Below are 14,016 nucleotides of genomic sequence, written 5' to 3' on the forward strand. Positions count from 1 at the left end.
AGAAACTGACATTGACTTCTAATTTAATTCCCACTTGCTGGACAGGGAAGTTATTCCATCTCACTGATGGGGGGCCGAGGAGTAAGGCAGGTCCCAGCCTGAGACCTAGACAACCCAATCACACTCGGAGGAAGCAGCTAAGCAGGTTCTTAGCGGCTCTGACGCCAAGCCACAACCACCCTCCCCAGGGCACTCGGCCACCTAGGAGTGGGGCGGAAACGTCGTCAGGGAGACCAGCTTTCGTGGCTGGTGGCTACCTGCAGGTCAGAGGGACGTTGTCTCCCCGAAACTGGGCAAATGCCACAGCCGTCCGCGGCAGCGATGTGGAGCAGGGCGGGCGCCTCCGCGAGGGCACCGCAGCTGGGGCGCTTCAGGCGCCCTGCGGTTGCACCACAAGCTTCCTGGCTGGAAGGACACGTGGCCCTGGAACCCCTCAACGGTTTCCTTTGGGCGGACGCCACCCCCTGGTCCCCGCAGGCCGGGTCACTCCGCTGACCTCCCACCCCGCCCCCAGCGGATCCCTTTCACCTCTACCTGAGCTCGCCCGGCTCACCTGACCCCTACCCGGCCCAGCGGCTCCCGGATCCGGACGCCTGCGCCACCCTGCCCTAGCCGCCAACCCGCGCCAACTTCTAGTCCAGCTCCCCAGCCTCCGCGCGGTCCCCGCGCCCTCGCCCCCGCGCGCCCTGGCCGGCACTAACCCCCTCGACCGCGCTTCAGCTTCAGGCTGGCTCGAAGGCGGCGACCGAGCCCATCCATGGCCCCTCGAGTGCCCAGCGCCCGCTCCCGGGTCCGCGCCGGCCCCGCCCCCAGTCCTTGACCTCCACGGGGCGACACTTTCACTTTCACGCGGGGGGAAGGCAGCGGGGACCCGCCTGGGGCGGGACGGCGCACCTTCCGGGCTCTGGCCCAACCCCGGGCGCACCTGGGCGGTCCGCTCTCCCCGCGTCCCGGGCGCCACGGCTTGGGGTGACAGAGGGCGCTCGACGGCGTGCGAGGAAGGCGGTGTCACCGCTCTGCTAGCCTCCCTGAAGCCAGAGTCAGCGAACCCGCAGACCCCAACCGCTCAGGGTACTGGTTCCCAGAGTCCTCACACCTTTCTTACCCCGTCACCTCTCTCCCTGAGACTGCTGTGGCCTCTGACCATTTCCAAGTCTCTTGACCTATTTATTTTCTCACCTTCGGGGCTGCTGAGGAGGAACTGGAGATGTAGATTAGGATCTTAACGCCGTCTTCCATTCAGACTTGTTCTTCCACAGATCACCAAAGCAAAACGAGGGCGCTCCCTGCTCTGCTTCCCCAGAAAGAGGTGAAAGTCAGGAAACAGCTTTTTGTAAGTTAAGCGCTAAAATCGAAGGGGCTCACCGTTACTGCAACTATTTCCATACCCCTTCCAAGTCTAAATTCCAACGCGGCGCCTCAGCGTCAGCCCTTGCTCCCTCTTCTCACCTCCACCGATTTTCAAATATGTGCAGGCTTCAAACTTCATTTGTCAACCTCTGCATTTTGACAGTAGCCTTGTTTCCAGCAGGAGCTGCCCTGGGTTCCCGATCCCTTGGAAGACGCCTCTCTCCCGAGGACTGGAAGGGAGTCTGAAGTCTCACTGTTCACTTAGGTCTTAGCTTCAGCTTCAGGAGTGGGAGGCAGAGGTAAGAGGATTGCCTGGCAGAGATATGCTTGAAATCCAGGGAAATGACCCCAGTCTCTCAGACGTCTTCCTTGTTGCCAAGCTTGGCCTCCAGATGACTCTCTAGACACAGATAGAGGTGAACAGGGCTGGGAAGCCAGCCCTAGCATTAAACTGTCTACTCTTAGCCCACAGGATTCTAAAAGTTGCCTTTACTTAGGAGTGTAGGCAATTTTACACTTAATTACACAGTTTGTTTCTGTTCCCTGTTCACTGGATTCCTGCATTCAAAGACACAGCTCTTCCCCACATGGGTTCTCTTGACTGTATGGGTCTTACGCACTTCCATGTGAGTCCAGGAGTTGCTCGTGATAAACTTGTCCAGTTGGTTAACTATTATTGTGCCTTAATTTTCCCAGTCTATTTAATGGTGCTGCTTATCAAACTATCTTCTCTGAACAACAGAAGATAGATGAGCCAGGCGTGGAGGTACCCACCTGTAATCCCAGCACTCTAGAGGCTGCATTAGGAGGACCACAAGTTCAAGATCAGCCTAGGCAACCTAATGACTTAGCAAGATCATGTCTCAAAACAAAAATAAAAAAGGGCTGGGAATGTAGCTCAGTGCAAAGGTCCTGGGTTCAGTCTCAAGTATAGGAAAAAAAAGATGAAGAATAGTGCATATGTACATCAAGAAGTCAAGGAAAAGAATATTCATTGTAAATATGACCCTTATTTGAAATAATAAAAATGAATAAGCTTGATACGGTGGCACACACCTGTAATCCCAACATTCAGGAGGCTGAAGCAGGAGGATTGCCATGAGTTCCAAGTCCGCCTGGGCTACATAGTGAGTTTAAGGCCAGCCTGAAGTACATAGAGAGACCTTGTCTTGAAAATAATAATAATAACAATAATAATAATAATAAGCCATTGCAACATGCAACAGCACTGCACAAACATAACGCTGAGCAAAAGAAGCCAGACACAAAAGACCACATGATATAAATTTCCATTCATAGAATGTTTAGAACTATTACAAAGTGTGAGAACTCAGGATGGTGTGACCTTTAGGAGTAAGAAGGAAGTAATGGTTGGGAGGATGCCACAAGGCTTCAGGGTGCTTAGCATGTCCATTTCTTAACCTGGTGGTGGATACATGAGTATATCCACTATGTTCTCATTGTTTGAACTATACACACAAACACTTTCCTATATGTGTGTGAAATTTTCCTTTAAAAAAGTTTTTAAAAAGTACTCACTAGGATGTTAGGGTGACACGAATGATAGTAGGGAAATGGAAGCAAAAGTTGGTTGAGAATGAAGTGAAAACTTATTGGGATGTGGGGAAACACCGTTAACAAATGTAATTACATTTTTGCAGAGTCTTAGATAACAACAAGGAAACGTTAACTTCTGTAGATGGAAGGAGATTTGGGCTTCAAGTGATAGGTTAGATGGCAAGATTAGGTCTGGGAGAAGAGAGAGGAGGACACAATCAGAGGCTCATGTAGAGGTTTAACTTTAAACAGGAAAAGGGAACTCTGACGGTGGAGATAAAAATGGGCATAGTGCTGTAGCTAAGGAAGCAGGAGTTAAAAGATAGCACAAGAGACCTCAGTTTCTTCTAAAGAAAAGGTCCTTTTGCTTTTAGTACCATCTCCTACTCTTTCCTTGGAGCTGTTCCCCGAAGTCTAGCTCCTGAGTGGAAGAAAATGACCCCAGCTTTCGTTTTTCAAAGGTCTTTTGATTGTGTCACTCAGGGAAGCAGTGTGACGTAACAGAATGAACTTGGGCACTGAAAACACACAGACCTAAACATGAGCTCCACCCTGCTTCTTAGTCACCCTTCGGTCTTGGATTAAGCACCTTTGAGCCTCACTCTCCTGAGATAATAAAATTACCTTACATACTCATAAGAATTACAAAGAATATATTTGTAATCCAAATTCCAAATCTTGTACATCCCTTTAATCTTCAAATAACTGCACTATCAGCTTCATCTCTCCTAAATGCAGAAGGTCCAGTGTTTTATCAAGCTTCTGCCTCTAGGCATTTCTGAGAAACACCAAGAAGCACACACTTCACAGACCAATTCTGTGACTCACTTTTCATTAGAATTCACTTAGGGATCCAAATGATTATTTACTCTTTCTGCAGTTATACATGCTTGTCTCAAGACAGGCTGCTACTGTTCTCCCCATGCCCCTTGCTTAAGTTGAATATTGACCCTATCTTTAATCCAAAACAGTGAGAGTTGAGATTATGAACACAATTTGTTAAGACTTTGCTGAAGCTTGGTTAAATTTGCTTTGCGATAAGAAAGGAAACATGTTAGAAAGGAAAACATAAAGACTGCTTTACCACTCCAGGGGCTACCTAGGAGTCCTCTCCCGGTCACTTCTCTGTTTACCCCTAGATCTGCCTCATGTTGCAGGGATCCACTGATCTGACTCCATTGCAAATGTCCTTGAGTCCAGCCCTACCGCAGAATTAACTTATTCCAGAACGATTTAAAATGACAATGTTTATTGTATTCATAGTAACCCTATCCCACTGTAGGAGCTAATCTGGTCTTCTTCAAAGGCATCAAAACAACAATGAAAACAATTACCCATCTGTGCACTATTAATAACCTGTGCTAGTCCCCTTCCTCTTGAGAGGAACAGAAGTTTAAGCTATGTATCTGTCTTAGTTACTTTTCTCTCGTTGCTGAGACAAAATACCTAACACCCAAAATTAAGGAAGGAAAGGTTTATTTAGCTCACAGTCTATGGAGGTTTCAGTCCGTGCTCGGCTGGCTCCAAGGCAGGGTGGCACATGGCACAGGGCAACCATTCATGGTGGCAGAAAACAGCAAAAGCAACAAGAGCAAAAACAGGGGAGTAGCAGAAGGCAAGCCTCTTTCCTTCCCTTACATTGTATGCAAATTACCTGCCCCAGGGCAAGTGTAGCACTCACACCTATAATCCCAACATTGATCAAGAATCAATCAGAAACTCTAGAATCCCGCCCCAAGACTGCATGAGGCTTTTGGGGGACATCCAGACATAAATCACACTAGTATCCTTCTAGCCATCTAAAGTCTTGGCTTTTGGTCTCCTGTGAGAAAAAAAAAAGCTTGAACAATAATTTACACATTTGCCCAGAGCAAAGAATTACATCCAGAATTAGGAAAGAATGTATAAACATTGGAAATAAAAATGATCCTTTATATTTCCATAAAGAGCTCCTAAAGCAAAGCCTAAGTTCTCCTTTCTCTCTGTCTCTCTGTCTCTCTGTCTCTCTGTCTCTTTGTCTCTCTTCTGTCTCTCTGTCTCTGTCTCTGTCTCTGTCTCTCTCTCTCTGACAAGAATCTCTGCTCTATATTTGATGACCAGCAATCTACTAGGGCAATCCTTTTATTGGGGAGGGGTCCTTCTTGAACAAAGTGCTTGTGTGATTTATGCATCCTGTGTTTATACTCTAGCCTCACCTTGTTCTACTTTGTCCTTCCCTACAACATTCTTCATCCTATTCTTCCAAAGTGCTAAGATCTTTTCAATTCTAGAATTTTACACTTGCTGGAATTTTACACATCCCTCCACTTGGTATGCTCTGCTTCCCAACACTCAAATCCACTCACTTCAATTCATTCTTTATATTTTGCTTACATAACTTTTTCTGAGACTTCCTTGACTTCCTTCTTATTTAAATCATATCCTCCTGTTATAATCCCAAATAAAACCTTTCTTTTGTTCACTTAGGAACATTTATAATTGTAATAACATATATAGTTTCATGTTGTCTTAGTTGCCTTGTTACTAGGACAAACTACCTAATACCTACAATTTATGGGATGAGAGGTTTATTTTGGCTCATGTTTCAGTCCATAGTTGGCTAGCTCCAGGGTAGGACATCATGACAGAGGGGTACAGAGGAGGAAAAACTGCTCATAGTATGATGGACAGGAAAGCAGAGAGTGAAGAGAGTAGCTGGGGAAAGAGAATAGCCCTTTCAGGCCACACCTACCCACAGTGACTCACTTCTTCCAACCAGATCCCACCTGCTAATCACAAGTAGATATAAGCCCCATAATCCAATCACATTCCAAGAGCCATGTCTGTGAGCACATGAGCTCTTTGGGGCATAAAGCTATAAGCCATAGCATTCTGCCCCTGGTCCCCAAAAGACTCCTGTGCATCCCTTTTTGCAAAGTGCTTTTAGTCCATCTCTAAGAGTTGCTAAAATCTACACAGTTTTAGCATTGCCAGAAAGTCCAAGTCCAAAGATTCATCTGAGACTTAAGGCAAACTCTTGGCTATGAGCTCCTGTAAATATCAAAAACAAATTAAATACTGCCGCAAAGGGGAAAATGAGGGATAGAAAACAATGGGACCAAAGCCAAACAAAAACCAGTGGAGAAAACAATATATCCATGTGTAGCACTTAGGGCAAGCTGTGGCAACATGTGAACTCCAAAGGTCTTGGGCAGTTCTGCTCCTACACCATTGTTAGTGGTTTTAGCCCTCATTGCTTCTCTTCTGGGCTGCTTTTGCTTTCTTGCAGCTTTCCTCAGACATTCTACATTCCTGCTTTCCCCAGTTCTCTGGGGTCTCCACTGCATTTTCAGCTTCACTCTTAGTATTATGCACTGGCCTCTCAGGATTATATTACCTGGCCTCCAAGGCCTTCTTTTAAAGTCTTAATGGAAGCCTCCATGACCCCACAACTTTTGCATTCTGCATGCTTGTAAAAATAGCTCAATATTGTTAGTGTCAACTTCTGCCACCAGCTTAAGCAGTAGCTGGGCTCTCATATCATGGTTGCAGAGGTGTCCAGGTTCTTGGACAGCTAAGTGACGTGAACCAGGGAACAAATTGCCTAGGAAGCTGATGTTCTGGAGCATAGTGCCCTCAGGCTGTCTTATCAAGGCAAAGGCTTTTATTTTTTCAATTTTGAGCCTGTGAAAGGTAGGACCTTGCTGATCCTTCACATGCCCTCAAGACATTGTTCCTATTGTTCTGGTCCACTGTATTTGGCTTCTCTTTTCTTTTTGTTTGTTTACCTGTTTTGTTTTTTTGAGTTAGAGTCCCACTATGTAGCCCAGAGTGGCCTTGAAGTCATAGCAATTCTCCTGCCTTAGCCTCCTGAGTGATGGGATTTTAGGGATACATTACTACTCCAAGATCTGGCTTCTTTTTAATGATAATCTTTTTAGCAACCAAGCTCTGTTCTGCTTTATCATTGCAGGCACTTTCTTTCTGACATAACAGAAAACTTCTTGAGTGGACATTTTGTTCTTGATTTTCAGTATAAACCTAACTACAGCCCTCCAACAGTATGCATGCCATGGCATCAACATTACACTGCCTTGAAATTTCCTCCACCAGATTAATTAATCCACTGTGCTTAATCTCAGTCTCCCAAAAAGTCTCAAGATATGAGCAAAATATTGACAGATTTTTCTGCCAGAGAACAGCACACAGTCTTAAGTCTAGCTACAAATGGAGTCTTTCTTCCCAACAGAAACCTCCTGAGCTTGCTCTTTACTTCCTGAAGTTTATCCACATTCTGGTCTTCTGAAATCTCCCACCAAGCTCAGGCATTTTGGGGCTTCTCTAGCTCACATCTTCAAATCTTTCCAAACTCCTACAAACCAGTTTCAAAAGCTTCTGAACCACAGGTCAGGTAGAACAGCAATGACACCACTTCTCTGGTACCAAAATCTGTCTTAGTTAATTCCCTTATTGCTGGGACAAAATACCCAATACTTACCACTTAAGGAAGGAGAGGTTTATATTGCTCATGATTCAGTCCATAGTTGGTTGGCTCCAAAGCAGGATAGCATGGTAGAGGGGCATAGCAGAGGAAAAGCTTCTCAGATCTAGATATAAATCATAGCACATATGTTTCTAGATTTTGTATTCAAATGCTTTCTTCTTCTAAAGTCATTTCCAGGAGGAGTGAATCTTGTCTCTTGCTCATCTCTGTCTCTACTGCCTAGCACAGCACCAGGGGGTAAAGTGCTAAGTATAAATCCATATTGAGAGGTTGAATGAATGAATAGATGAGTAGTCTTCCTTAAGCTTCTATCTCTAAGGAGACAAAAATTGATTGAAACTTTTTTTCCCTTGGATCTACTCATCTACTCAAGGCTAAATGTCTAACACTCATCCTCTCTTTTATCCTTGCAGGTAAGACTTGTTCTGGATGTATTCAGTGGGTGAAATCTAATCAGTGTTGTATGGTGCAACTTTCCTAAGATTGACTTAGGGAAAGTGGGCATGTGATTCTGCTCTAGTCAGTGAGAGACAAAGAGAGGTCTATTCTCACAGGGAAAGAGAAACTTCTGGGATATCTTCTGCAGAGAGATGGTGTTTTCCTGCCATCAGGTATCATTGGGTTTGGATAGGATAACAGGAATTGCCAACATTAAACCATCACACATAGCACAACAGAGATGACATGCTCTCAGGGGAATGGGGCAGGAGCCAGACATGGCTGACTCATGTAGTGCTGCCTTAGCTCAGCACATCTTGGCATCTGAGGCAAAAACTCTTTTATGTTTGGTAGTAAACTTTCTAAATAGATCTTATCTGGCATCCTAACATAAAAATACACAATGACCATATATATATATATATATCCTAACATACACACACTATATATGTGTGTGTGTGTATATATATATGTGTGTGTGTGTATATATATATATATATATATATACACACCCACACACACACAAATAAGACAGGTTTCACAATGCAATAATACACCTACTATGTACAAGTAGGGTTTTGTACTATATTATTACATTTTTAAAAACATACTTGCTTGAGGCATCCTAAAATGCTTTCACTACCAAAAATATGTGTTGTACCCTATAATTTAGAGCATTTTTGGCTGGGCATTGTGACTTATACCTGTAATCCTAGCACTCCAGGAGGCTGAGGCAAAAGGATCACAAGTTCAAGCTTAGCCTGGACAACTGAGTTACATAATGAGATCCTGTCTCACAATAAACAGTACCCAAAAAGAAACTGAAAAGGAGGGGGAGATGCTGAGAATTAGTTCAATCCAAAGGCCCTAGGTTCAAGTTCTAGTATTGCAAAAAACGGTGACATGTTCTCTGATACTTTTTCTGCAGATATTGGAACCAGCTGATATCTCAGCTTTACCAAGCATTACTTTTGTTACATCAGCTAAATTTCTTAACCTGTCTGTGATTCAGTTTTCTCATGTTTAATAGAGATAATATTGGTAGCTATCTCACAGGATTGCTTTAATACATGTCAAGCATTTGAAATGGGAAGGCAATGAGGAAGTCTAAACAAGACTGACATGAACTCACAAAGAAGAACAAGGCACAGCCCCAGACCTGACGGAGGTAACATTCTTGTGGGAAACATACAATGCAGAAGTACTAGGATTAAGATAAGCACAGCATAGCCCAGGGTAGCCCAGGATTAAGATAAGCACAGCGTAACCCAGGATCATGAAGGAGAAGCAAGCAGTCCATCCTAAGGAATCTAATATAATCTCCAGAAGTTAGCCCTCTTAGATAAAATAAGCTGTGAAAAGTCTACTTTTATCTAATACAGTAGATGAATCTCTAGAGCAGTTTTATGTTTAGAGAAAATATGAATCAAAATACAGAATTCCCATATATCCCATCATTATACCCCCTACATAGTTTTCTATTATTAACCTCTTCCTTTAGTGTGAAATATCATTATAACTGATGAGGTAATATTGATATACTATCACTAACCAAAGTCCATTGTTAACCTTAAGGTTTATCTTTGTCTTGTACATTCTATAGATTTTAGCAAATACATGATGCCACATAACCATCATGACATTATCATATTGAACACTTACTCAGAGGGAAAATTTATCTCTAGGTTCCTGGAACATCTGATGAGCTTCCTGTACTTACTGTACCTGGTGTTATCCATGGTGTTGACAAATGTCCCAGTACTCACAGCTGTCTATCATTCCCTCAAATACTATAGATAACCTGTGTGATCACAATCAGTCCAGGCTACTTACCACTCCCAAACTGCCTTGCCCACTTCTATTTTCTACACAGGAATTCCCCCTAAAAGGCAGCGGTTTTTTTTATTTTGTTTTTTGTTTGTCCTACATGGGCAAGTTGTCATACCTACTAGAAGACCTCAGAGAAGTAGGTGACCCATAGATCAGTGAGAGGTTCAAGAAGGTTTAATATAGGTAAAAAGAAGTGCACACTCAGAGAGGAATGCAGGAGGGAGAGAAGGAGAGAGACAGAGACAGACAGAGAAAGACAGAGAGAGAGATCTAGACAAAGACAGAGACACATATGGTCTGGAACTAGCAACATTTGTGTGTTTTGGGAGATGGTAATCTGTGGAATTTGTGAATCTATAGAAAGTATGGGGCTCAATTTATGGGTGAAAAGTGATGTTTATTTACCAATGAAAGTTTCATTTTACAGGACAAAGATGATGATTCATTTATAAGTGAAAGGCATAAAGCACAGGCCTACTATGTTGTGTGTTTTAGAGACAAAAAATTTGAGTGAGTGGTCTATAAAGGAAAAATAAATAATTGTAATCCTGAGTAGTTTTGTGCCCTGAAGGTGCAGTTTTAAAAAATAGAATTTTTAAATTATGCTTTTTTTCAGTATTATGGATTAAAGCTAGGGCCTTTGCACTGATCTACATTCTCAACCATTTAGCTACAACAACAACAACAACAAATTGTTTTATTTGAGACAGTTTTGGCAAGTCACTAAGTTGTCCAGGCTGGACTCAAAATTGCAGTCCTCCTGCCTCAGCCAAGAGTGCTTACAAGTGTGTGCCACCACATACAGCTATGGTTTTTCTTGTTTTTTTTTCTACTTACCTCTATTTCTTTTATCCTGCCTTAATAGAACACATTAGGCATATGAAGCTGAGCGGCAATCATGTTAGTGATTATGTGAAAAGCTATGAACATCAACTTTCCATGGTGAAAGAGGACTAATTAATCATAAAAACTTTTATTTTGCCCTCAAGGGAAACTAAATGCAAACTAGCACTTACTGTGTGAGGCCCAGGCACCAGTTCCTTTCTTATCAGGAAATTGAATGGAAGGCCTCCATTGGCCTAGCTAGACTTACAGGCCTGGTTGCAGCAGGCCTCTGGGGGAAGAGGGTGGGGCCAAGGTTGTTTATCATTTTGTGCTGGGGAAGGCAGTGGAACTATCACCCACAGCCCTAACCAGCGGAAACTGACTGTTCCCCAGCGTCTTTGTGGGGCTTCCTGCCTGTGCATCTGATGGAACAGTTTGCAAGGAAGGGGAGCCCCTACCTCAGGGTTGACAGAGACAGAGGAAGGTAGATGCGAGGGCCTGGGAACTACTAGCCAACAGCTTCTCAGGCCAGCTTTAAGCTGCACACTGCTGTGGGAAGAAAGAGCACCAGCTTTGTGTCAAGAATAACTGTGCTTGGGCCAGGGATTTAGCTCAGCAGCACAGTGCCTGCCTGGCAAGCGTGAGGTCCTGAGTTCAATTCCCAGTGCTCCCACCCAAAAAGGAATAGTTGTGCTTAGTCCTGGTCTGCCATTTTGAAAGTTACTCAGGAGACTCCTTCCGTGTAAAATGGGGAGAGAGTATGATGTTCACTGGCTGTAATACCCAAGCTCCTGCAGCCGTCTTAAACTTTTTTCCTTTTCTGTTCAGTTCCCAGGATCCCTTTATACCTCTTTTCTTGCACGGCCAGCCAAAACTTAAAATTCTGTCCATTCTATGCAGAGCAATTTAGTTTTTGTTTCATTTTTTTACTTCTAGATCTGATCCCATGTTGTAAGTTTTCAGAATTAAGTCACCATGCACATGTTTTCCAAGGAGAAGAAAGAGGAGGGGGAGACAGAGGGAGAGGGGGAGGAGGAGAAGATGAGAGAAAGAGGAGCCAGATGTGGTGGTGCACCCCTGAGGCAGCGCATGCCTGTAATTCCCACACTTGGGAGGCTGTGGCAGAAGGATCACCATGCGGTGGAGGCCAGCCTGGGCTACACAATGAGATTCTCAAAAAAAAAAGAAAAGAAAAACTCTCCCAGAAGAATTCCTAAACATACATGATTTTAAATTTAATCTTTTTTCTTTATTACCTGCTCACTCCCTAATTCCCCAGATAAACAAGCTGGCCCTCCATCTTGTGCACCTACTCCGTGGGGCCACAGAGCACTGCTGTCTTCACAAGCTACGGTTCTATAATCTGAGGTAGAGATCCTTCCATGTCCCTGCTATACCTTTCAATTGCATTATTTATAAAATCTTTCATAATGATGATCCTATTGTGCCAACATCCTAACAAAACATTTTTATTATATAAGCATTTGTCAAGAAGATGATATTTTGTAGCAAAATTGCAGAAGAGCTATAATTGTAGAAATTGCCCATTATCAACCCAACATCCCTCCCATCTTTCACTACCTCTTCTCTGCTAACAATACCCCTGTTTGTGAGGAACCAGTACAAATTCTTTGATTTTAAGGAAGGGAGAATTCTAATTCACCTCAACGAGACTGTCAAAGAACACAATTGTGACAGAGATCATAATTGGATTTATTTTCAATTTTAGAATCAAGCAACACTCCGTGCCATGAAACAGAATGAGTCTCCCAATAGGAGGACCAAAAGGGGTTGATTTTAGAGACAGAGAAAGGATGAACAAAGAGAAACAAAGAACAGAAAGTGAATTGGTCATTTCAAAGTTACTTTCTTAGCCAGGCCTGGTGGTGCACAGCACTATAATCTCAGCAGTGGGAAGGATGAGGCAGGAGGATTGCCATGAATTTGAGGCCAGCCTGGTCTCCATAGTGAGTTTAAATCAAGCCTGGACTACATAGTGAGACCCTGCTTCAGGAAAAAAAAAATTATAAGAGGTAGGGACATGAGGCAGGAGATTAGGGTGTGGCAAACCAGCTGAGCAGGTGAGGTGACCTGTCAATCAGGAAGATTCAGGAAATGCGCAGAAAAAGGCCTCCCAGAGCCCTGCACTTGGGACTAAACTGAAGAACATGCTATCTTCAGGTCTTCTCATGAGTACTCAGTCAGGTTTTTGATAGAATGGCCTAGACCAGTGATGGCAAACCTTCTAGAGACCAAAAGCCCACACTGCAATCCAAAACCCCCTTACTTATCAAAAAGTGCCGCCACTGCAATTAAACGTGAAAATCCAGTGTTCAGCTTCAGGGGCGATGCTGGGGCTACCCGGGCGATGCTATGTGCTTTCACAGAGGGCTCTGCCTTGCACTGCAGCACACATGCTGTAAGTTTGCCATCAACTGGCTTAGACCTAAGGGTAGCCTGAGGCTTGGGGGATATAAAAGACAGCACCTATATTCCTTGTGACCCATGTGTCCTCTCTTTCTCTCACAGTGGTCCACTCTTACCCTGCAGACTATACAGCTCTTCCTACTTTTAATTGGCCCACAGTTGCTCTGCAGAGTATGTTTCTTTTCCTACCTTTAATAAATGTAAAGCCTCACTACTCTGTGTTTGTTTCGTCCAGTTCTTTGTTCAGGACAAGAAGAACCTAGAAAGAGACTCTAGAAGGAGTCTCCAGGACCCCAGAACCAGATAACAGACAACAATACACAATAACTAGTTAACTTCAGGGTACTTCAGGTTACATTTTTGTGTAAGGATTGAAGCAGAGGAAACTTCATTATGGCACAAACTGAAACGGGAATATCAGCTATTATCTTTTTCTCTGCTGATTTCTCAGAAGTGTAGATTAAAACTTGATTTTTGACCTTTAGTCTGAGTGATTCTTTTAGTGTGTTCTGTTGGGGTTTTAGTGCAGGAGCTTAATCCAAAACAATGTCCTCCTGTAATTGTCAACAAGGAAATTTCACAAGGTAATTTCATTCTCCTAAGGTTAACCACATAATCCAGGAGAATCTGCTGGGCAGTCTACAATCCTAACACACTGAGCACACCTAGTCTCAGAAGCTAAGCAGAGTTGGGCCGGATTAGTTAGATGAATGGGAGAAATGACAGGGAGTGTTGGATGAGGCATCTAGGAAAACAAAATTTTTTTTCTGGGTAAAAGGAACAAATTTAGCTGGCTAGGCCCCTTTTGTCCTTCTGCCATTTCTTTGTCTTGGAATATTGATATTATACCTGTTGACGGTACAGCAGCAATCTTACAACCATGAGTCACAGCAGTCTGTTAATGTACTTTTTCACAGAAATATAGCAAGAGCCTGGGATACTGACAGCGACATTGAATCACTGACTGTGGAACCTACTCTATTAAGCCCACCCAAGGTATGTGAGACAGATAAGCCCCCACTTATTTATGTTATTGTAGTTAAGTTTCTATTCTATACACTGTACCTGAGTGCAGTTTTTTTTTTTTTTTTTTTTTTTTTTTTTTT

The 14,016-nt window shown here is 43.5% G+C and overlaps 1 protein-coding gene and 1 long non-coding RNA gene across 8 annotated transcripts in view; one reads left to right on the forward strand and one right to left on the reverse strand.

The window, feature by feature from the left end:
• The window catches only part of Dennd2d (DENN/MADD domain containing 2D), a 19,809-nt gene extending 19,025 nt beyond the window's left edge, over positions 1-784 (reverse strand). The window contains exon 1 of the mRNA XM_005388943.2: positions 702-784. Coding sequence (XP_005389000.1) covers positions 702-759 — 58 coding nt within the window. The 5' untranslated portion in view covers positions 760-784. The remainder of the gene's footprint in view (positions 1-701) is intronic.
• The window catches only part of LOC102024044, a 21,325-nt gene that overhangs the window by 1,920 nt on the left and 5,389 nt on the right, over positions 1-14,016 (forward strand). For 3 of the 7 annotated variants that reach the window (XR_261690.1, XR_001234869.1, XR_261694.1), the window contains exons 1-3: positions 983-1,071; positions 1,532-1,649; positions 13,828-13,906. This is a non-coding gene — a long non-coding RNA (uncharacterized LOC102024044). Of the gene's footprint in view, positions 1-982; positions 1,072-1,246; positions 1,334-1,528; positions 1,650-13,827; positions 13,907-14,016 lie in introns of those variants that run through there. The other 4 variants (XR_261691.1, XR_261692.2, XR_261693.2 and 1 more) reach the window with 4 other exon arrangements.

Source organism: Chinchilla lanigera, unplaced genomic scaffold (assembly GCF_000276665.1).
Source record: "Chinchilla lanigera isolate Chin_1 unplaced genomic scaffold, ChiLan1.0 scaffold00034, whole genome shotgun sequence".
In the NCBI taxonomy this organism is placed as follows: Eukaryota; Metazoa; Chordata; class Mammalia; order Rodentia; family Chinchillidae; genus Chinchilla; species Chinchilla lanigera.